At 60.5% G+C, this 20,194-nt stretch overlaps 1 protein-coding gene across 1 annotated transcript in view; it reads left to right on the forward strand.

Moving 5' to 3' along the window:
* BAIAP2L2 (BAR/IMD domain containing adaptor protein 2 like 2) overlaps nucleotides 1-19,417 on the forward strand; it is a 28,411-nt gene extending 8,994 nt beyond the window's left edge. Inside the window, exons 5-14 of the mRNA XM_062202855.1 lie at nucleotides 10,298-10,369; nucleotides 10,458-10,574; nucleotides 11,111-11,257; nucleotides 15,895-16,047; nucleotides 16,324-16,465; nucleotides 16,572-16,734; nucleotides 18,300-18,422; nucleotides 18,656-18,851; nucleotides 19,097-19,140; nucleotides 19,248-19,417. Coding sequence (XP_062058839.1) covers nucleotides 10,298-10,369; nucleotides 10,458-10,574; nucleotides 11,111-11,257; nucleotides 15,895-16,047; nucleotides 16,324-16,465; nucleotides 16,572-16,734; nucleotides 18,300-18,422; nucleotides 18,656-18,851; nucleotides 19,097-19,140; nucleotides 19,248-19,323 — 1,233 coding nt within the window. The 3' untranslated portion in view covers nucleotides 19,324-19,417. The remainder of the gene's footprint in view (nucleotides 1-10,297; nucleotides 10,370-10,457; nucleotides 10,575-11,110; nucleotides 11,258-15,894; nucleotides 16,048-16,323; nucleotides 16,466-16,571; nucleotides 16,735-18,299; nucleotides 18,423-18,655; nucleotides 18,852-19,096; nucleotides 19,141-19,247) is intronic.
* Nucleotides 19,418-20,194: the final 777 nt, after the last annotated feature.

Consider the following 20,194-nt stretch of genomic DNA (forward strand, 5'->3'; position numbering starts at 1 on the left):
TCATAACTGTGTTTGACCGAAGGTCAGCAAAACCGCCACAGGCAAAACTGAGGCTTGAGAGGCACTGAGTTGTCACCGGCTTTGCTGTAAGCAGGCTCGGCTTTTTTGTTTGGCTCCCTGGTTTCTCCATCAGCTGTGCCGAGGGGATCCAAGATTTTACAGCTGCGCTTCGGGCTCACCACGGTCCCAGGATCTGACTTGCTTTTTGCTTCTATGGAGGTAAAATGCATGTAGGATAAAACGCCTGGTTCTTAAGGGTTGAGTTTGATGAGCTTTGACAGTTGAGTACGTTGCGTAACCACCCTGCTAAACGAGATCTAGAATACAGTCATCAGCCAGGAAGTCCCCTTGCCTCAACTTCACCTGCCCTGCCCACCCGACCCCGACCCGGGCAGCCTCTTTCCAGCTTCCGGCTGCAGAGGTCAAGTTTCGTATCAGAGGTTGTGCGCCGTGTGCTCTCTCCGCCCAGCACATTGCGCTCCTCGCACGGCTGTGAGGTCAGCTCCTGGGATGGCCCGTGCCAATAGCGGGTTCTGTCTTGTTGCTTAATCCTCCAGTGTGTGACTACAACGCAGTTCGTCCACCCACACTTGCACGGATGCTCACGCGGTCACCCCCAGTCAGAGGCTCAGGTGGAGCTGCTCTGATGAGGGCTGTGGTGAGGTTTCTTGTACGAGCCCTCTTGTGGGCAAATGTTCTCATTTCTGCCGGGTAAACACCAAGCAGTGGGACTTAAGGTTGCCGTATGTTTAGCTTTATAGTAAGCTGCTAACGACTTCTCTGGACTTCTTGTGCTGTTCTCATGCCTACCAGCAGTGAATGAGAGCCGCTGCCGCCGCACGTCTCGGCCACCATTCAGTCTTCCAGCCTTTTATACTCTTCCGGTGGGCGTGGGATGGCTTTCTTCTGGCTTGGGCCGGACAACTGGTGACTGTCAGTGTTTGGACATTTGTGCTTCTTTTTCCAGGAGGCATTTTAGTCTTCGCCCATTTTTAAAAAATACTATTTATTTATTTGAAAGGCAGAATGACAGAGAGAGAGAAAGAGAGAGAGAGATTGATCTTCCGTCTGCTCATTCACTCCCCAGATGACCACAATGGCCTGGGCTGGGCCAGGCTGAAGTCAGGAGCCAGGAACTCCTCCAGGTTTCCTGCATAGGTGTGTGAGCCATCTTCTGCTTTCCCAGGCACATTAGCAGGGAGCTGGATCAGAAGCAGAGCAGCCAGGACTCAAGGCACTCCTCTAGTGATGTGTGTGTCACAAGCCATGTCTCCACCTGCTGTGTCATGATGCCAGCCCCTCTTTTGCCCATTTTTATTGTGCTGTACTTACTATTGATCTACAGGATTTCTCTATACAGTCAAGGTGTGACATACTTATGGTGACTGCTGTTCCCTATTCTGTAGCTGTCTGTTCATTTTCTTAATAGCGTCTGCCTTAGATGACAAAAATTTTAAATTTTTAAAATAACTTTTATTTTTAAAGATTTATTTATTTGAAAGGCGGAGTTAGAGAGAGAGAGAGATCGATAGATCGATCTTCCATCCTCTGGGTCACTTCCCAAATGGCTGTAACAGCCAGGGCTGGGCCAGGCCAGAGCCAGGAGCTTCGTCCCGGTTTCCTCCATGGGTTCAGGGACTGACCTCCCTTGTTTCCCAGGCACCTTAGCGGAGAGCTGGATTGGAAGTGGAGCAGCTGAGACTTGAATTGGTGCCCATATGGGATGCCAGCAGTGCTGTGCCACAGTGCTGGCCCCCAGAAATTCTTAATTTTTATAAAGTCTGATTTAGCAATTTCTGTAAATGGTTTGTGCTGTGTCCTACCCTATGGCGAGGATATTCTTCTAAATCTCCTTCTGTAAAACCTGTATTCTGGGCTTTCCATTCTTCTGAGCCATCTCAGCTTACGTTTGTGTGAGATGGCATGTAGGCAGGGCTCTTGTAACCCTGCGTGGAGATGTAGTTGTTCCTACTGCACTAAATAAATGTGTATGTATTTATTTTCATCCACTTGAAAGGCAGAATGACAGAATATTCCACCTGCTGGTTCATTCCTTAAATGCCCTGAAATCCAGGGCTGGGTCAGACCAAAGCCAGGAGCCCAGAAGTCCATCCGGCCTCCATGCAGATAGCAGGGGTCCAAGCACTCGATCCACCATCTGCTGCCTCCCAGGGTACGCATTAGCATGGAGCTGAATTGAAAGTGAAGCTTTGGGGCGGGCGCTGTGGTACAGCAGGTAAAGCCACTGCCTGCAGTCCTGGCATCCCATATGGGTACTGATTCGAGTCCTAGCTGCTCCACTTCTGATCCAGCTCTCTGCTATGGCCTGGGAAAGCAGTAGAAGATGGCCCAAGTCCTTGGGCCCCTGCACCCACGTGTGGGAAACCCAGAAGAAGCTCCTGGCTTCAGATAAGCCTAGCTCCAGCCATTGCGGCCATTTGGGGAATGAATCAGCAGATGGAAGACCTCTCTCTCTCTCTGTAACTCTGCCTTTCAAATAAATAAATCTTAAAAAAATAAAAATTCTGGCCGGCGCCGTGGCTCAATAGGCTAATCCTCTGCCTTGTGGCGCCAGCACACCAGGTTCTAGTCCCGGTCAGGGCACCGGATTCTGTCCCGGTTGCCCCTCTTCCAGGCCAGCTCTCTGCTGTGGCCCGGGAAGGCAGTGGAGAATGGCCCAAGTGCTTGGGCCCTGCACCCGCAAGGGAGACCAGGAGAAGCACCTGGCTCCTGGCTTCGGATCAGCGCGATGCGCTGGCCGTGGCGGCCATTGGAGGGTGAACCAATGGCAAAAGGAAGACCTTTCTTTCTGTCTCTCTCTCTCTCTCACTGTCCACTCTGCCTGTCAATAAATAAATAAATAAATAAATAAAAACAATTCTTTCCTTTACACATTGAATCGACTTGGAGTCTTGGTGAAGAGAACTGGTTTCTCATATGAATGTGGGTCTATTTCCAGACTCCATTCTATTGATATATTTGTCTGCCTCTATACTAATATCACACTGTGTTAATTACTGTAGCTTTATAGTAAGTACTGAAATCCAGTAGTCTAAGACTGAGTTCCTTTTTTTTTTTTTTTTTTTTTTTGGACAGGCAGAGTTAGACAGTGAGAGAGAGAGAAAGACAGAGAGAAAGGTCTTCCTTCCGTTGGTTCACCCCCCAGATGGCTGCTATGGCCGGTGCACTTTTTCAAAATTGCTTTACCTATTCAAGGTCTTTGAATTTCCATATCAATTGTAAAAACAGTTTGTCAGTCTCTTTAAAAAAAAATCTGTAGGAATTTTGTAGGAATTCCATTAATCTATAAATCAGTGGTTGTCTTAAGGATATCATGTCTTCAGGTCCATGAACGTGGTATACCTTTTCACTCATTTGTCTCAGTTTTGTCATTTTCAGCATGGTTGTCTTACACATCTTTTTTTAAAGGATTTATTTATTTTAAAGTCAAAGTCACAGAGAGAAGGAGAGACAGAGAGGTCTTTCATCACTGGTTCATTCCCCAAGTATCTTCAACAGCCAGCGCTGAGCCCAGGCTGAAGCCAGGAGCCAGGAGCTTTATCAGGGTCTCCCAGATGGGTCTTAAGGGTCCAAACACTTGGACCATCTTCTGCTGCTTTTCCCAGGCACATTAACAGGGAGCTGGATTGGAAGTGGAACAGCCAGGACTTGAACCAGTGCTCATGTGGGATGCCAGTGTTGCAGGCAGCGGCTTTACCCATTACGCCACAACACCGGCCCTGTCTTGTACATCTTTTGAATTATTTATTCCTAAATATCTGATTTTTTTTGTTTTAATTTTTTATTTGGTTATTTGAGAGGCAGAAAAACAGAGAGAAAGAGAAAGGGTGTTCCTATCTGCTTGTTTACTCCCCAAGTGCCTGGAAAAGCCAGGGTGGACCAAGGCCAAAGCTGTGAGCAGGGAACTCAACTCAGGGCTCTCACGTGGCAGGAACCCAACCGCGTGAACCATCACCACTGCCTCCCAGGGTCTGCATTGGCAGGAAGCTGGAGTCAGGACTAGGGACTCCTGCGTGGGACACCGGTTCTCACCTGGTGCCTTTACCACAGTATCGCGGGGACTCCAGCGTGGGACACCGGTTCTCACCTGGTGCCTTCCACTAGGCCGAACTCCAGCTCCGATCTGATGTTTTGGAAGTCATTGTAAAAGCATTGTTAACTGCATTTCTCAGCTGTTCATTGCTTTGCTTCAGTAGGATGACTCTGGCTAGTGTGCTGAGTGTGAATGTCAGAACGAGGGCAGGAGGAAGGCCAGTTAGGAGACCAAGGCCATGACTTAGGCGTGGGCGTGGCCGGCATCGGGCAGCGGCAGTGCTGGGTGGCATCGAGGAGAGATGGGTTTTCTGAAAGACGGGACGTCAGGTGTGAAAGAAAAGTCAAGGGTAGCCAGGCCCGCGGGAAAGGCGGAGCTGCCGTTAGCTGAATGCTTTGTAGAAGGCCATTCAGAGGTTCGGAAGACACCATCGCACAGACGAGACCAGGGCTCAGGGTGAGGTCCGGGGTCTGAGTCACAGGCGTATGGGTGAAAAGAGCATGCCTTGGGTGTAGACATATGGGCGGGAGGAGCGTGCCCTGGTGTAGACATATGGGTGGAGGAACGTGCCCCGGGTGTAGACATATGGGTGGAGGAACGTGCCCCGGGTGTAGACATATGGGCGGGAGGAGCGTGCCTCAGGTGTAGACATATGGGCGGGAGGAACATGCCCCGGGTGTGGACATATGGGTGGGAGGAGCGTGCCCCGGGTATAGACATATGGACGGGAGGAGCGTGCCCCGGGTGTAGACATATGGACGGGAGGAGTGTGCCCTGGTGTAGACATATGGGTGGAGGAACGTGCCCCGGGTGTAGACATATGGGCGGGAGGAGCGTGCCTCAGGTGTAGACATATGGGTGGAGGAGTGTGCCCCGGGTGTAGACATATGGGTGGGAGGAGCGTGCCCTGGTGTAGACATATGGGTGGGAGGAGCGTGCCCTGGTGTAGACATATGGGTGGAGGAACGTGCCCCTGGTGTAGACATATGGGTGGGAGGAGCGTGCCCCGGGTGTAGACATATGGGTGGGAGGAGCGTGCCCCGGGTGTAGACATATGGGTGGGAGGAGCGTGCCCTGGTGTAGACATATGGGTGGGAGGAGTGTGCCCCGGGTGTAGACATATGGGTGGGAGGAGCGTGCCCTGGTGTAGACATATGGGTGGGAGGAGTGTGCCCCGGGTGTGGACATATGGACGGGAGGAGCGTGCCCCTGGTGTAGACATATGGACGGGAGGAGTGTGCCCCTGGTGTAGACATATGGACAGGAGGAGTGTGCCCCGGGTGTAGACATATGGGTGGGAGGAGCGTGCCTCGGGTGTAGACATATGGACGGGAGGAGTGTGCCCCGGGTGTAGACAAATGGACAGGAGGAACGTGCCCCTGGTGTAGACATATGGGTGGGAGGAGTGTGCCCTGGGTGTAGACATATGGGTGGGAGGAGCATGCCCCGGGCATAGACATATGGACAGGAGGAGCGTGCCTCGGGTGTAGACATATGGGCAAGAGGAGCGTGTCCCTGGTGTGGACATATGGACGGGAGGAGCGTGCCTCAGGTGTAGACATATGGGTGGAAGGAACATGCTTAGGGTGTAGACATATGGGTGGGAGGAGCGTGCCCCGGGTGTAGACATATGGGTGGGAGGAGCATGCCCCGGGCATAGACATATGGACAGGAGGAGCGTGCCTCGGGTGTAGACATATGGGCGGGAGGAGCGTGCCTCGGGTGTAGACATATGGGCAAGAGGAGCGTGTCCCTGGTGTGGACATATGGGCGGGAGGAGCGTGCCTCGGGTGTAGACCAGGAAGGAAAGAGGCCCAAAGCCTGCACCCCGGGGGCAACCCAGCATTAAGGGATCGGGGCCCAAAGGGCCTCAGCCAAGGACAGGGAAGGAGCAGTCAGGGAGGCAGCAGACCAGGAGAGGGTGCGGGGCTGCCCTCTGGGGGAGGGAGGCGTGGCAAGGAGGAGGAGTGGTCAGCCTTGTCCAATGACGTGACTATGGCAGGACGAGTCCCTGGTCCCAAGGATTGACCACAGGATTTGGGAACGTGCGTTACTGTGATTTCAGCCTTGTGGCCCAGGCAGAGCAGCAGCCCAGCAGGAAGGGGCTCAAGAGGAAGTGGGAGGGGCCGGCGCTGTGGCACAGCAGGTTAAAGCCCTGGCCTGAAGTGCCAGCATCCCACTTGGGCACCGGTTCTAGTCCCGGCTGCTCTTCTTCCGATCCAGCTCTCTGCTGTGGCCTGGGATAGCAGTAGAAGATGGCCCAAGTCCTTGGGCTCCTGCACCCACGTGGGAGACCTGGAAGAGGCTCCTGGCTCCTGGCTTCAGATCGGCGCAGCTCTGGCCGTTGCGGCCATCTGGGGAGTGAACCAGCGGATGGAAGACCTCTCTCTCTCTCTCTCTCTCTCTCTCTCTCTCTCTGTCTCTACCTCTCTCTTTAATTCTTTCAAATAAATAAAAGTAAATCTTAAAAAAAAAGAGAGAGAGAGAAAAAGGGAGGAGTAGACCGTGCTTAGGGCGGCGGGGGTGGGGGGTGGGGGGAAAGGCTGGGTACTTTATAAAGGAAAGGCGCTTACTTAGCTCCCAGCTTTGGAGTCTGAAAGCCCAAGCCCCAGTGGCCCCATCTGTTCCCCTTCTAGTGAGGGCCTCGTCTCAGATGGCACCAGGACAGGAGTGCGGGCCACAGCGACAGCCTGCAGAGACAGGAAGTTGGGGAGGGCAGACGGGGTCCTGGAGCTCACAGCCCACGGTTTCAAAGAGGGGCTGGCTCCCTGCTTCCTGTGTTTGTGTGCTGAGGGCTCACAGGCCCCTCTAACAAAGTGTCGGCCCAAGGAGCGGGTGGGCGGGGCTGGCTGGCTGTGTCTGACCCACTGAGAATTCCTCATAGGTAGACCTAGGAGCCACCTGCTGCTTACAGACAGTCCCCTGGTTTCCCTGTGGCAGGTGCACAAAGTAGCCTCAGTGTCAACCTCTTTTTTTTTTTTTTTTTAAGATCTATCTATCTATCTGTCTGTCTATCTACCTATTTGATAGGCAGAGAGAGGTCTTCCATCTGCTGGTTCACTCCCCCAGTGGCCACAACAGTCAGGGCAGGGCCAAGCCAAAGCCAGGAGCCAGGAGCTCCACCCAGGTCTCCACATGGGTGGCAGGGGCCCAAGCGCTTGCGCCATCTTCTGCTGCCTTCCCGGATACATCAGCAGGGAGCTGGACTGGAGGCAGAGCAGCCCAGACGCTAACTGGCGCTCTGATGTGGGCTGTTAGTGTTGCAGGCGATGGCTCAACCTGCTGCACCCAGCGCCTGTCCCCGTGTCGGTCTCTGGCCAGACCCATTTCCTCAGGAGCGAGACAGCTTTCATCCACCAGTGATGCCCGCAGGAGGCACGCGGGGCCCATGTTCTTTGGCTGTTGGCACTCACAGCCACACCCCAGTGGGGGGAACTCATGGCCACGGCTGTCTCGTCTAACGTGCACTTCCACGGGGTGCCTCGGTTTGTGCACAGCTGGACGCACGCAGAACCGTGTCACGTGACCTGTGAAGGATGGCACCTGGATGGTGCACTGGCCCCTAGGCAGGAGGAGTCGGGTAAAGTGAGCACACGGGAGAGGCAGGCGCCGGCAGCAAGTGCTGGCAGCTGCGGGCTTTTTTTTCTTTTCTTTCTTTTTTTTTTTTTTGACAGGCAGAGTGGACAGTGAGAGAGAGAGAGACAGAGAGAAAGGTCTTCCTTTACCGTTGGTTCACTCTCCAATGGCCACTGCTGCTGGTGTGCTGCGGCCGGCACACTGCGCTGATCCGAAGCCAGGAGCCAGGTGCTTATCCTGGTCTCCCATGGGGTGCAGGGCCCAAGAACCTGGGCCATCCTCCACTGCACTCCTGGGCCGTACCAGAGAGCTGACCTGGAAGAGGGGCAACCGGGACAGAATCCGGCGCCCCAACCGGGACTAGAACCCGGTGTGCTGGCGCCGCACGTGGAGGATTAGCCTAGTGAGCCGTGGCGCTGGCCAGCTGCATTTTTTTAAGAGTCATTGTGAAAGTGCCAAGGATTGCATTTCACACGTGGTCGTGGTTTTAGTTTAGTTTTGTTTTTGTTTTTGTTTTTTGAGGCAGAGTTAGAGAGAGAGTGAGAGAGAATCTTCCATCTGCTGGTTCACTCCCCAAATGGCCACAACAGCCAGAGCTGGGCCAGTCGGGAGCCAGGAGCCAGGAGCCAGGAGCTTCTTCCTGGTCTCCCATGTAGGTGCAGGGACCCAAACACTTGGGCCATCTGCTGCCTTCACAGGCCATCAGCAGAGAACTGGGTCAGGAGTGAAGCAGCTGGGACTCAAACCGGCGCCCATATGAGATGCTGGCACTGCAGACAGCAGCTTAACCCACTGCACCACAGTGCTGGCCCCTTAAGGACGCTTTAAGAGCTCCTGCACCCAGGCCCAGGGGGCAGGGCCCTCCCACCACCTGGGCTCTCAGGGCAGGTGGAGCCGCTCGCCACGCCCACCAGGGACAGCCCTGATGGCTCCGCTCTGCCTCCCCTGCCCGGTCTCTGTGGCCAGCTCCTACGGCCCCCTCGGCTTGTATCGGCGCTCTGCTTACAGTGCTGCCTGGGTTCTGAGGCTGTCTGCCCCATCCCACTTCTCCTGTAAGTGTGTGGTTTATACTGGGTGATTGTACAGGAAGTGGTGAGAGGCAGGGCGGGGAGGTGGGGGGACAAGTGAGGACATAACACCTCAGGAGGTCGGCACTGGTGCAGGGACAGTTCCTTCCCCAGGTCTGGCAGAGAGGCCTCCAGACGATGTTTCTGTCGTCAGATGTGTTCTGTTCTACGCACACCTGGATGGTGCCCTCTCCTTACCCCAGTACCCCTGGCCCCCCACACGCTGGTAGCTCGGGCTGCCTTGCAGACCAGCAGGTACCAGATTTTCAGAAATATTGGCAGAAGGAAAACTTAAACTTTAGAAGTTGAAACAATTTTTAAATGTACTCATTTGAGACATGGTGGAAGGAAGGGGGCGCTCTCGTCTGCCAGATGGCTCCCCACTGCCTGCAGTAGAGTCAGGCCTGGGCCAGGCTGAAGCCAGGTGTCCTCCGGGTGGCTGGGACCCAACCACGGGAGTCGCCACCTCTGCCCCCGGGCTCTGCACCAGCAGGAGCCGCAGCCTGGAACACAGCCCAGGTCCTGGGGTCTGGGATGCTGGCATCCTAACCACGGCTAAGTGGGCTGTCTTTCCTGTGCACCCAGAGGGACTTACCAGCATTCCTGTTCTGAGCAATGCACTAGCCGGGTGGCACCGAGCTCCTGCCGCATGGCATGGGCCCCTGGGTGGGAGGAAGGGCTGCCTGTTGGGAGGCTGCAAGGAGAGCAGGGCCTCGGAGGTGGGTGTGTCCAAGAAAGGGGAGGAGCCTCTTTGCTTCTGAACAAGCCTCCCCACTCCACACCCCGCGCAAACAGTGCCGCTGGGAGGACTCTGGTCTGCTGCCCCGAGGCTAGAAAGACAATGGCGGGCACAGGTGACCGCCCAGGCTCTCAGCATCCAAGCTCCTCGGGTTCACAGGGAGCACCTGGCCAAAGATTTCCTCGTACAGATGGAGAAACTGGGGCCCAGAGAGGGGCAGCCACTTGTCCAACGTCACAAAGCCCATTGGCGGAGAGCTGGGAGGCAGCTCTTCCCAGCCTGGGCCCAGCAGGCTCCCTCTGGTGGCCAGACACCTGCTTCTCGCCAGTCACAGGAACCTGCCGCCCAGGCCCTGCCCACGGTGCTGGGGACTCAGAATCGAGCCAGGCTTGGTTCAGGCCCACAGCAGCTCAAAGGGACCACGAAGGGGGCCCAGCAGTGAGTTCTGTCACATAGCAGTGGCATGAGCAAAGAACGAACAAGTGTGCGCACTGCAGGGGCCCTGGGTCTGCCTGGGGAGGGCAGGAGGGCTTAAAGCAGAGGGGCAAGGCAGCTGGCATTTGAAGATGGGTAGGAGACTCCAGGAGAGGGAATGGCATCAGCACAACACAGAGCAAGAATAAGATGGAAAATGAATCAGAAAAGTGTCAGCTCGTCTTTCAAGGCCATGTTTTGGGCCGGGTCCGGTGCCGACGGTTTCTCGGTGTTCAGCCATTTACCCCTCCCTCCAGCATGGGCTCTTCCCACCCCTGCCTGTCCGACAAATGGACAGGTGCCTGGCGAGTTAGTGCAGTGAGTGGTGGGTTGTGTGGAAGTGAGGGGATGCCGGGGCCGCCCCGACCACCCCTGCGCCCCGCACAGGTGCAGACACTCCACGGGGACCTGCTGCAGCACATGGAGAAGAACACCAAGCTGGACATGCAGTTTATCAAAGTGAGTCCGGCCTGCGGAGGGGGCCGCCCCTCCCCGGCCCACAGCACGCGTGCTCCAGGCTGGCCCCTGCCTCCCCGCCCTCCCCCAGGACAGCCGCCAGCACTACGAGATGGAGTACCGCCACCGCGCGGCCAACCTGGAGAAGTGCATGTCCGAGCTGTGGCGCATGGAGCGCACGCGGGACAAGAATGCGCGGGAGATGAAGGTGCCGGGGCTGGGGGCGGGGCCCGGCGGGCACCCCTGAGCTCCCCTGCCAGCCTCTGGTGGGCTGGGCAGCACCGCTCCTTGCCCCAGGCTCCGCCCACAGTCCCAGCACCTCCTCCCCCTCCTGCACTGGGAAGATTGAATCCCCCCCCCCCCCCGCCGCCACTCCTGAACGTGGCAGTGGAGGTGTTGTCCACCAGCCCAGTCCCCGCCCCCAGCCCAGAGGCCCATGTGAGCGGAGTCTCCTCCTGGCTCAGGGCTGGCCCTTCTACTCAGCCATACTGTCATTAAACCAACCTCCCTGGCCCCACCTCTGTGTTTGGGCCTCTGCTGAGAAGAGTGCCCAGGCCAAGGGCACGCTGGGCCCAGACTCACGGGGGTGAGGATGCCCATGAAGGAGCAGCCTCAGGGTGGCGGGGAGGGGGGGCCTCCAGGAGGAGGCGCCGCAGGAAGGGCAGGAGGCTTCGGACCGGTACCTGTGGGGGGTGGGACGGGACACTCAGCCACTGCCCCCAGCCAGAACTCCCTGTCCCCCAGGAGAGCGTGAACCGGCTGCACGCCCAGATGCAGGCCTTCGTGTCCGAGAGCCAGCGAGCAGCTGAGCTGGAGGAGAAGCGGCGCTATCGCTTCCTGGCTGAGAGGCACCTGCTGCTTTCCAACACCTTCCTGCAGTTCTTCGGCCGGGTGAGCGGGGGCCGGGCAGGCCGTGGAGCCGCCCTGAGCCCAGGAGTCCCCCTCCCTTCCTTCCTGCCCCCCCTCCCAGCGTAGAAATGCGTTCTTTTTCACTCTCCACCCATTCTTTACATATCCATTTCTGTTTCTTTGTATCAGCATATGCTCATTCATTAATTCATTCATAATTTTATGTGCATTCACTACTTCACGTTTATTCATGGTTGAGTCCTTTAGTTTTCTTGTTCCTGTACACCTATGGTCACCATTCACAAATTCATTAATTGCTAAGTTTATTCAGTTATTGTCTGTTAATTTTATCATGTTTCAGAAATCTTTTATGTTCTTGCTCTGTTCTCTCTGTTAGACCAGATTCTATCATTTCTCACTGGCTTTCTTTTTTTGTTAGATTTTTATTTATTGATTTGAGAGGTAGAGTTACATCAGGAGAGACAGAGAGGTCTTCCATCCTCTGGTTCACTCCCCGAAAGGCTGCAATGGTGGAGCTGGGCCAGTCTGAAGCCAGGAGCCAGGAGCTTCTTCCAGGTCTCGCATGCAGGTGCAGGGGCCCAAGCACTTGGGCCATCTTCCACTGCTTTCCCAGGCCACAGCAGGGAGCTGGATCGGAAGTGGAGCAGCCGGGATTCAAACAGGCACCCACATGCAATGCCAGTGCTGCAGGCAGAGGCTTAGTCTTCTCACCACAGCGCCGGCCCCTCTCATTGGCTTTCTAATGAGCTTTGCTTTGTGTATTTAGCTACCAGGTTATTTGGTGCTTTGGAGTCTGTGATTGTCCTGGTTCCATAAATGTTGCTATTGTGTGCTGAACGTCCCTCTTAATCCAGTCTGATGATCGGAATCAGTGTTCCCGCCTCCTCCTTTCACTTCCCTCTGTAAGTCTGTGGTACACAGCTGAGTTCCGGGTTCTGACCGAACTGACATCCGTTCCCACTTAGCACAGCCACTGCCGTCCCTGTGTAGAGGGTGACCTCACTTTGTGACTCTAATGGTCACAACACACATGTCCACCTTCACATACCTATGTCCCTGTGTAGAGGGTGACCTCACTTTGTGACTCTAATGGTCACAACACACATGTCCACCTTCACATACCTATGTAAAGATACATATGTCCACCCCACACACACAATCCTCCCCCAGCCCCTAAGACGTGACCTGGAGAAGCACCCGCCTGTTCTTCCTGCCGGCCCCGGGCGAGGCCTTGGCAAGGATTTCTGTCTTCCTTTCTCTTCCCCTCTGACTCGCTGCTGGGTTTTGCTTCCAGGTCCCCGCTGGTCCCCTCACTGCAGTCGGACCCTGAGTTTCAGGATCCTTACTTAGCTTGCCTACAGTGCCACTGCCTGGTGCCTGTCACCTGCCCGCCCCCCACTGTGCCATCCCCCACTGCCCAGTGCCCGACACCTGCCCGCCCCCCACCGTGCCATCCCCCACTGCCCAGTGCCCGACACCTGCCCGTCCCCCACCGTGTCATCTCCCACTGCATGGTGCCCCAACACCTGCCCGCCCCCCTCAGTGTGTCATCCCCCACTGCATGGTGCCCCAACACCTGGCCGCCCCCCTCACTGTGTCATCCCCCACTGCATGGTGCCCCAACACCTGCCCGCCCCCCTACTGTGTCATCTCCTACTGCCTGGTGCCCGTCACCTGCCCGCCCCCACCGTGTCATCTCCCACTGCCCAGTGCCCGACACCTGCCCTCCCCCCACCGTGCCATCCCCCACTGCCTGGTGCCCCGACACCTGCCCGCCCCCACCGTGTCATCTCCCACTGCCCAGTGCCCGACACCTGCCTGCCCCCCACCGTGTCATCTCCCACTGCATGGTGCCCCAACACCTGCCCGCCCCCCTCACTGTGTCATCTCCTACTGCCTGGTGCCCCGACACCTGCCCTCCCCCCTCACTGTGCCATCCCCCACTGCCTGGTGCCCCGACACCTGCCCTCCCCCCACCGTGCCATCCCCCACTGCCCGATGCCCATCACCTGCCCTCCCCCCCACCGTGCCATCCCCCACTGCCTGGTGCCTGACACCTGCCCTACCCCCCCCACCATGCCATCCCCCACTGCCCAGTGCCCCAACACCTGCCCTCCCCCTCACCGTGTCATCCCCCACTGCCCAGTGCCCCAACACCTGCCCTCCCCCCCACCGTACCATCTCCCACTGCCCGGTGCCCGACACCTGCCCTCCCCCCACACCGTGCCATCCCCCACTGCCCATCACCTGCCCTCCCCCCACCGTGCCATCCCCCACTGCCTCTGTGCTGGCTGCTGATGGGTTGGAGAGCCTCTGTGCACATTTCTGAAGATCCGCTCTCTGAACCCTCGTGTGCCTGAGTGTGGCCTCCCCTGCACGAGCAGCGCTGTGGCCTTCTCTCTCGGCCCCCGACTCCTGCCCTGTGCTGCAGATGCAAGGTGGCCCCTGGAGACCTGCCCTGGACCCCTGGGCCCGGCACTCGCCCATCCCTCTGTGAACGGCCAGGTCAGGGCGCCAGGCTGCGGGCCCCAGCGTTTCTTTGGGGCAGGAGCGTTATTTTTCCCTTCCTGTCCCTCGCTGGAGCTCGTATCCTGCGGGCCTGCACCGTGTAACCTCCCCACCACTCCCCCTCATTCATCCCGGCTCCGCACTGCCGACTCCACTCAGCAGGTCTGTCCTCTTAGTGTGCTTGCGTCTAAAACGTGAAACCACGCCCTGTCTGGCTGCAGAGTTGCTTGTCGGGCAGCATGCGCTTCCCAAGTTCACGTTCAGGGGCACCTCCCCCAGCCACCCAGGGCGCTGTGCTGGGCTCTGCTCCCTGACCCCCGGCCGCTCTCCGGTGCCTCTCGTGTCCTGGCTCCAGGCTGAGTGAGCACCAAGCCTCTGGCAGTGGTGCAGGACACGGGGGAGGAGCAGAGGGGGCCATCTCCACCCCCGTGGGCAGCCTCAGCCCTGGGGCAGTCCTGGAGCAGGGGACAGCGTGACCTCCCCATGTGGAAAGCTGCTGCTGACAGGGCTTCTGGGGGAGGTTGTGCAGGTTGTGCACTGCGTAACGGAGCCAGGTATACAGGAGGGCATTTAACACAAGGCCTGGCACAGTAAAGGCTCAACAAAGGGAAGCTTTTTCTTGTTCCTTAGGTGGCTGCCCTGAGCTGGGCCTCGGGGGAAGGGACGTTGGCATAGAAACGGAGAGGTCTTTGTGGCTGGGGAGCAGTGTTTTGGTTGTCTGTGGGATTTAATGTATGGAGGTGACTGAGTGACAGCACAGAGCCCAGTGCCAGTGGAGTTTTATTACTTACAACGCCCAAGAGAGGGGAGCGCACCATGCCCCCCCAGGGTCTGGCAAGAGGCAAAAAGGGGGTGGGAGTACGGGGGACCTCCCATATCAAAATGCCTGTCGGAGCCCCATCCAGCTCCCTGCTGATGGCCTGGAAGGCAGTGGATGGTGGCCCGAGTGCTTGGGCCCTGCACCCACGTGGGAGACCTGGCTGGAGCTCCCGGCTTCGGCCTGGCCCAGCCCTGGCTGCTGCAGCCATCTGGGAGTGAACCAGCCAATGGGAACCCTCTCTCTCTCTCTTTCTCTCTCTCTCTCTCTCTCTCTCTCTGTCCCTCCCTCCCTCCCTCCCTATCACTCTGCCTTTCAAGTAAATGAAATAAATCTTTGAAAGAAGAAGAGAGCAGAGCCCAGTCCGCTGCCGTGGTTTGCGCGGGACTGGGCAGGGCAGGGTGGGCGAGCCGAGCAAGGTGGGAAGTGGACACTCAATCGGTTCAGGGCCGCTGCGTCTCTGGCCGTCCAGTCCCTGGCCTGGGGTGGCTCAGCGGGGGGCTGCTGGTGTCCCAGAGCAGGAGAGCAGGCGTGGGGCAGGGGCTGTACACAGCAAAGACAGGCCCCCAGCAAGCTGTCCCATCCCGGGGGGGCACGAGCTCCAGGCTCTGCAAAGCCACAGGACGAGGAAGCATCAAGGAGATAAATGGTGTGAAGACAAATGGTGTGATTAATACACAGCTCCGTCGCCGTCCGCTGCTGGGGTCTGACCCCGAGGCCGCCGCAGGGAGCGGGGCGGGGCTCGTGCAGGCTGCGAGCCTGGCCTGGAAGTGGCTGTGCAGAGGCTCCTCTGGAGAGCCAGGCACGTGGACTTGACCTTGAGCTGTTCCTGCTTCAGCTAACGGCAGGTCGAAGGGCTTCAGGTGTAGCTGGAGCCAACAGATGCGGTCAGAGCCCTGCCGCTGTCCTGCTTAGCTCTGGCTTCTTGTGTTGGCCTCACTCTACTGTTTAGCAAACACCGCGAGGCCCAAGAATCGGTTTCTTCCAGATTGTTCCACAAAGTCCTGGGCTGTGCACATCACTCCTCAGCCCACCCCTGCAGCCAGGAGGCCGCCGAGGCCGCGATCCGTGGCCGGGACGCCGCCCCTCCTCTCGAAGCTGGGCAGGGAGGACAGCCCCGCCCGAGGCACCCTGCTGTGTGTGTGTGGGGGGGGTCTGGGGAAGCTCCCTAGGAAAACAGAGCTCTGAGAAAAGTGGGTGGGCGGCGAGCAGGGGCAGGCACTCGCCCCAGCCTGCACGACCCCTCCACTTGCCAGGCCCCGGACACTGCTCTAGGGGCCCCAGGACTCCGGGGCCGCTGAGACCTCGCTGACCCTGGTGCCCCCTCCCCCAGGCCCGGGGGACGCTGCAGAACCGCGTGCTGCTGTGGAAAGAGCAGTCGGAGGCCAGCCGCGGCCCGTCGCGCGCCCACTCCCCGGGCCTGCTGGGCCCCGTGCTGGGGCCGCCCTACCCCTCGGGCCGCCTGACGCCCACCCGCCTGGACATGGTGAGGCCCTGGGCGCCCCCGCCGCCGTTCGCGCCCCCGGCACCCTTCGCGGGGCCCTGGGGCCTCACGGCCCCCGCCTGGAGCCTCCCTGTCCCCGGCCTCCCGCTCTCCGCTGCGCCCCTCGGCCCGCCCTGGCGCCCCGGCGCGGCCTCCACGCCGCCCTGGTGGCCGGGCAGGCGACCCCGCAGCCCCTACGCCGCCGCCTGGGACTGGGGTTGGGGGCTGGACTAGCGCGCGGCCCCTCCCCGCCCCACCTCCCCGCCCTCTCCCCCCCAGCCCCAGCGGCCTCTGGGCGACTTCGGCGCCCCCCGCAGCCGGCACGGCTCCGGCTCCTATGGTCCCGAGCCGGCCGCCGAGGCGAGGTCCGCGTCGCAGCTGGAGCCAGAGCGCCGGCCCCTGCCCCGGACGCCGTCGACCGGTGAGTGCCCGCGCCGGGCCGCCGGGCCGGCCTGGGGAGCCCGCGGGGCGGCCAGGGGGGAGTCCCGGCCGAGCTGGCCGCCCACGCGCCCCGCGCCGCCCCGCAGCCTCGCTCTACGGCGGCGGCACCCGGAGGGTGCGCGCCCTGGTCTCCCACTCCGAGGGCGCCAACCACACGCTGCTGCGCTTCTCGGCGGGGGACGTGGTGGAGGTGCTGGTGCCCGAGGCGCAGAACGGCTGGCTCTACGGCAAGCTGCAGGGCTCGTCCGCGTGAGTGGGGCCCCGGGGCTCGCTCCCCGACCTCGGGTTCCTGTCTGCTCGCCGCGGGTAGCAAGAGCCTCTTCCCCCGCCCCCCCTTAAAAAATGAGTATTTGAAAGGCAGAGAGTTTTCCGTCTGCTGGTTCATCCCCCATAAGGCCACTCGGGCTGCGCCAGGCTAGAGCTCTGCTCACATCGCCCACGTTGGTCGGTGCAGGGCCCCCCCGCACTGGGGCCGCCTCCCCGCTCTCCGGTCAGCAGGGAGCCGGTTGGGAAGTGCACCACAGAGCTGGGCCAGCAAGAGCCTGTTTCCAGTTCAGGGTGGTGGCCTTTGCCAGGTGGCCTGGGACAGGGGACGTCACAGAGCCCCTATCACTTGGGTGCCTGCTGTGGTCTGTGTCCCCTCTGCCCGGAGCCAGGTGGCCGTGGCCTGTGGCAGAGGGGCTGGGAGGGAGGTGGCTCAACTCTGCTCCCCTCCTTGCCGGGCTGGGTGTGGCGCCCGGAGTGGAGGGGAAGATGGGGACACGGCAGGCACCAGGGAGCCCAAGGAGAGCAGGCTTGGTGTCTAAAACGGGAGGGCAGAGCCTCCCCTCCATGCTCCAGGATTCGCAGGGACTGGGGAGGTGTGTGAGAGGGCTGGTGGGTGACGGGTGAGTTGGTGGTGCACAAGGCTGGTGGCCCCTGGGCGGTCACCCAGGTGGAGGACATAGGGGCGAATGGCGGCAGGAGTGGTGTGGCTGGGTCCATCATCAAGTGCATGGCTGGGCAGGTGACTACAGGGACCGGGGTGGGGGCGTGGGCACGGAGCTGCTTGGTTCCCACCTCAGCTGCCGGAGCGCTGTCAGTCTGTGACTCAGGCTAGGGACATGTGGGCTGAGTTTGTGGGCAGTGGGCGCCTGCGAGAGGAGACACCGGGCGCGGCTCCCCGTGGGTGAGGATGCTGGCGGGTCAGAGCCTCTCCCTCCCTGGCCCCAGCTGTGCGGTGAGCCTCTGGGTCACGTAGGACCACAGGCTGGGCGGAGCCCAATGACCCCATTCCTCTGGGCTCCCTCCCGCCCCCACCCGTGCCCCCCACGGCCACCCTCAGCTCGCTGTCTCGTCGTCATCTGATTTTTCTCCAAGAGACAGAGCTCTCAGTCAGTTGTTAGTTCGCTCCCCAAATACCTGCAACCAGGGCTGGGCCAGACAGAAGCCGGAGCCAGGAACTCCATCCCTGTCTCCCACGTGGGTGGCGGGGACCCAAGGACTTGAGCGCCCTCTGCTGCCTCCCGGGCGCATCAGCAGGAAGTTGGGAGCGGTAGCAGGGCTGGCACTCGGACAGGGGCCGCGGGCTTCCGAGGGGCACCCGAGCCTGGGGGCTGCACTCCCCGCACACTGCGTGTCCCCAGTTCCTCCTCTCTCAGGGGCCCAGCCCAGGAGGGCCTTGAGGTTGGAGAGGCGGGTTGGGGTGAGGCCTCTTTCAGCCCCGCCCCCCGGCAAGGCCTGGGCCAGGCAGCCCAGTACCGTGTGCTCTTCCGCGTGTTCCTCTGACCCCCGACCCTCGCTCTGCCTGACGCGCCCCGTGCTCCCGCCCCCAGGAGCGGCTGGTTCCCCGAGGCCTATGTGAAGCCTCTGGAGGACGCGCCCTTGAACCCCATGAAGCCCTTGAGCCCCATGACCTCCATGAACCCCGTGACCCCGGCAAATGAGCTCCCCTCCAGGTACCTGGGCAGGCGGGGTGGGGAGGCACCCGTGGGGTGCAGACGCATGGGCCTGGCCGCCTTCGGTGTCCCCAACCCTGTACGCTGTGGTCACCGTGTCCATCCCTCTGCCCCGTCTTGGGTGCTCTCTCAGACTCGGCCTCCCTGCCCTGGGTGTGGGGCAGGGGGTGTCGCGGAGGGTGGGTGCCGTGGGGCCTGCCCAGCCCCCTGCCCTCTCCTGTCTCTGGACTCAGGTCCTACCCGCTCCGCGGCAGCCACAGCATGGACGACCTCCTAGACCGGCCGGGCAACCCCACGGCGTCCTTGGAGCACTGGGACGGCCAGCCCCACTCCCGGACCCCGAGCCGGGTCCCGAGCCCTGCACCCACCCCTCTGCCTGGCAGCCGCCGGAGCAGCATGGGCAGCGTGGGGGCGGCCGGCGACGTCAAGGTGAGCCCCAGTGCAGCCTGGCTGAGCCCAGGTCACTGCTCCGCCCAGCACCCTGTGTGCAGGGCGGGGTGGGCTGTGGCCATAAGACTCCTCCCATGGGGTCGCTTGGTCCTGGGAGGCGGCCTGTGGCCCAGGGCGGCTCAGATCTGAAACCACAGACACTGAGCCTACGAGGCCGGCAGGGCACGAAGAGCCGGGGGCGCCCGCTCCCTGCCCCCCTAACCCGGACCCCCAACCCCCCGCAGAAGCTGATGTCCTGGGAGCAGCACCCCCCGGAGCTCTTCCCGCGGTGAGAGCACACGCAGGGGCGAGCCCCCTGGGGAGGGGTGGCGGCGGGCACTGGGGCACTGGCCCGGCTGCCGCCTGCGTCCCTCTCACTCCGCCTCTCTCCCACAGGGGCACGAACCCCTTTGCTACCGTAAAGCTGCGTCCCACGGTCACCAACGACCGCTCGGCACCGCTCATCCGCTGAGGCGCTTCCTGCACGGGGAGGGGGCCAAGGCCATGCCCTGCGCCCGCCCCGGACGCTTCCCAGCTGGCAGTGGCACGGCTGGCGGCAGCAGATCCTGGAGGCCGGGCCCACGCGGAGTGGCCGTCCTTGCCCACGGGCGCTGGCCTGGGGCTTTCAGAGTGAAGTGGGGGGATGGGCGGCAGGTGGGACTGTGCCTAAGAAGCAGCCCGGCGCCCCCCCCAGCTGCTCCCCCTCTCTCCGCCCCAGGGGGAGGAGCCCTCGTGTCCCACCCCCAGCCCACACGTGTCCCCAGTTAACTTTTGTAAACGGCGAGGAATAAAGGGAGTGGACGTGGCGGCAGGAATGGTGGCGTCTGATTTGGGAGACAGGGCCAGGGGGCTGGGGCTGGAGACCCCCCCCAACAGAATGGACCTGCCGGTCCTGAAGGCCACGGCCGTTCCCTAGGAGCCCCCTCAGGCTGCAGCCCCCCCGTCCACCCCCACGACCCAGGAGGTGGAGCCACTCCCGGGTGGGGTGGGGGCTGAGGCCCAGGACCCCCAGCGGGTGCCCTCGGGAAGCCGGGACACAGCACCCTTTGTTCACGCCTCCACCCCCACGTGCCCAGGCTCTCAGGCCTGGATTAGCCTGATCCCGGGAAAGCCACGGAGCCCCTCCTGGAATGCGGCCGGGGTGGGGGCTTTGAGGTGATCAGAGACCTGGTGGGGTTTCCCCTGCACAGGGCTGGGCCCCCAGCACCATGCTAGGACTCCCCCACCCAGGCAGGACCCCACCTGTCCCAGGCTGGGCTCCCAGAGGTCAAGGGGTCTCCTAGCCCTCGTGGGACAGGCCCAGGACAGGGAGCCCCATCGTGGGGGCCCAGCCGGGCCCTTCC

This window comes from Lepus europaeus, chromosome 10, assembly GCF_033115175.1.
Source record: "Lepus europaeus isolate LE1 chromosome 10, mLepTim1.pri, whole genome shotgun sequence".
Lineage (NCBI taxonomy): Eukaryota > Metazoa > Chordata > Mammalia > Lagomorpha > Leporidae > Lepus > Lepus europaeus.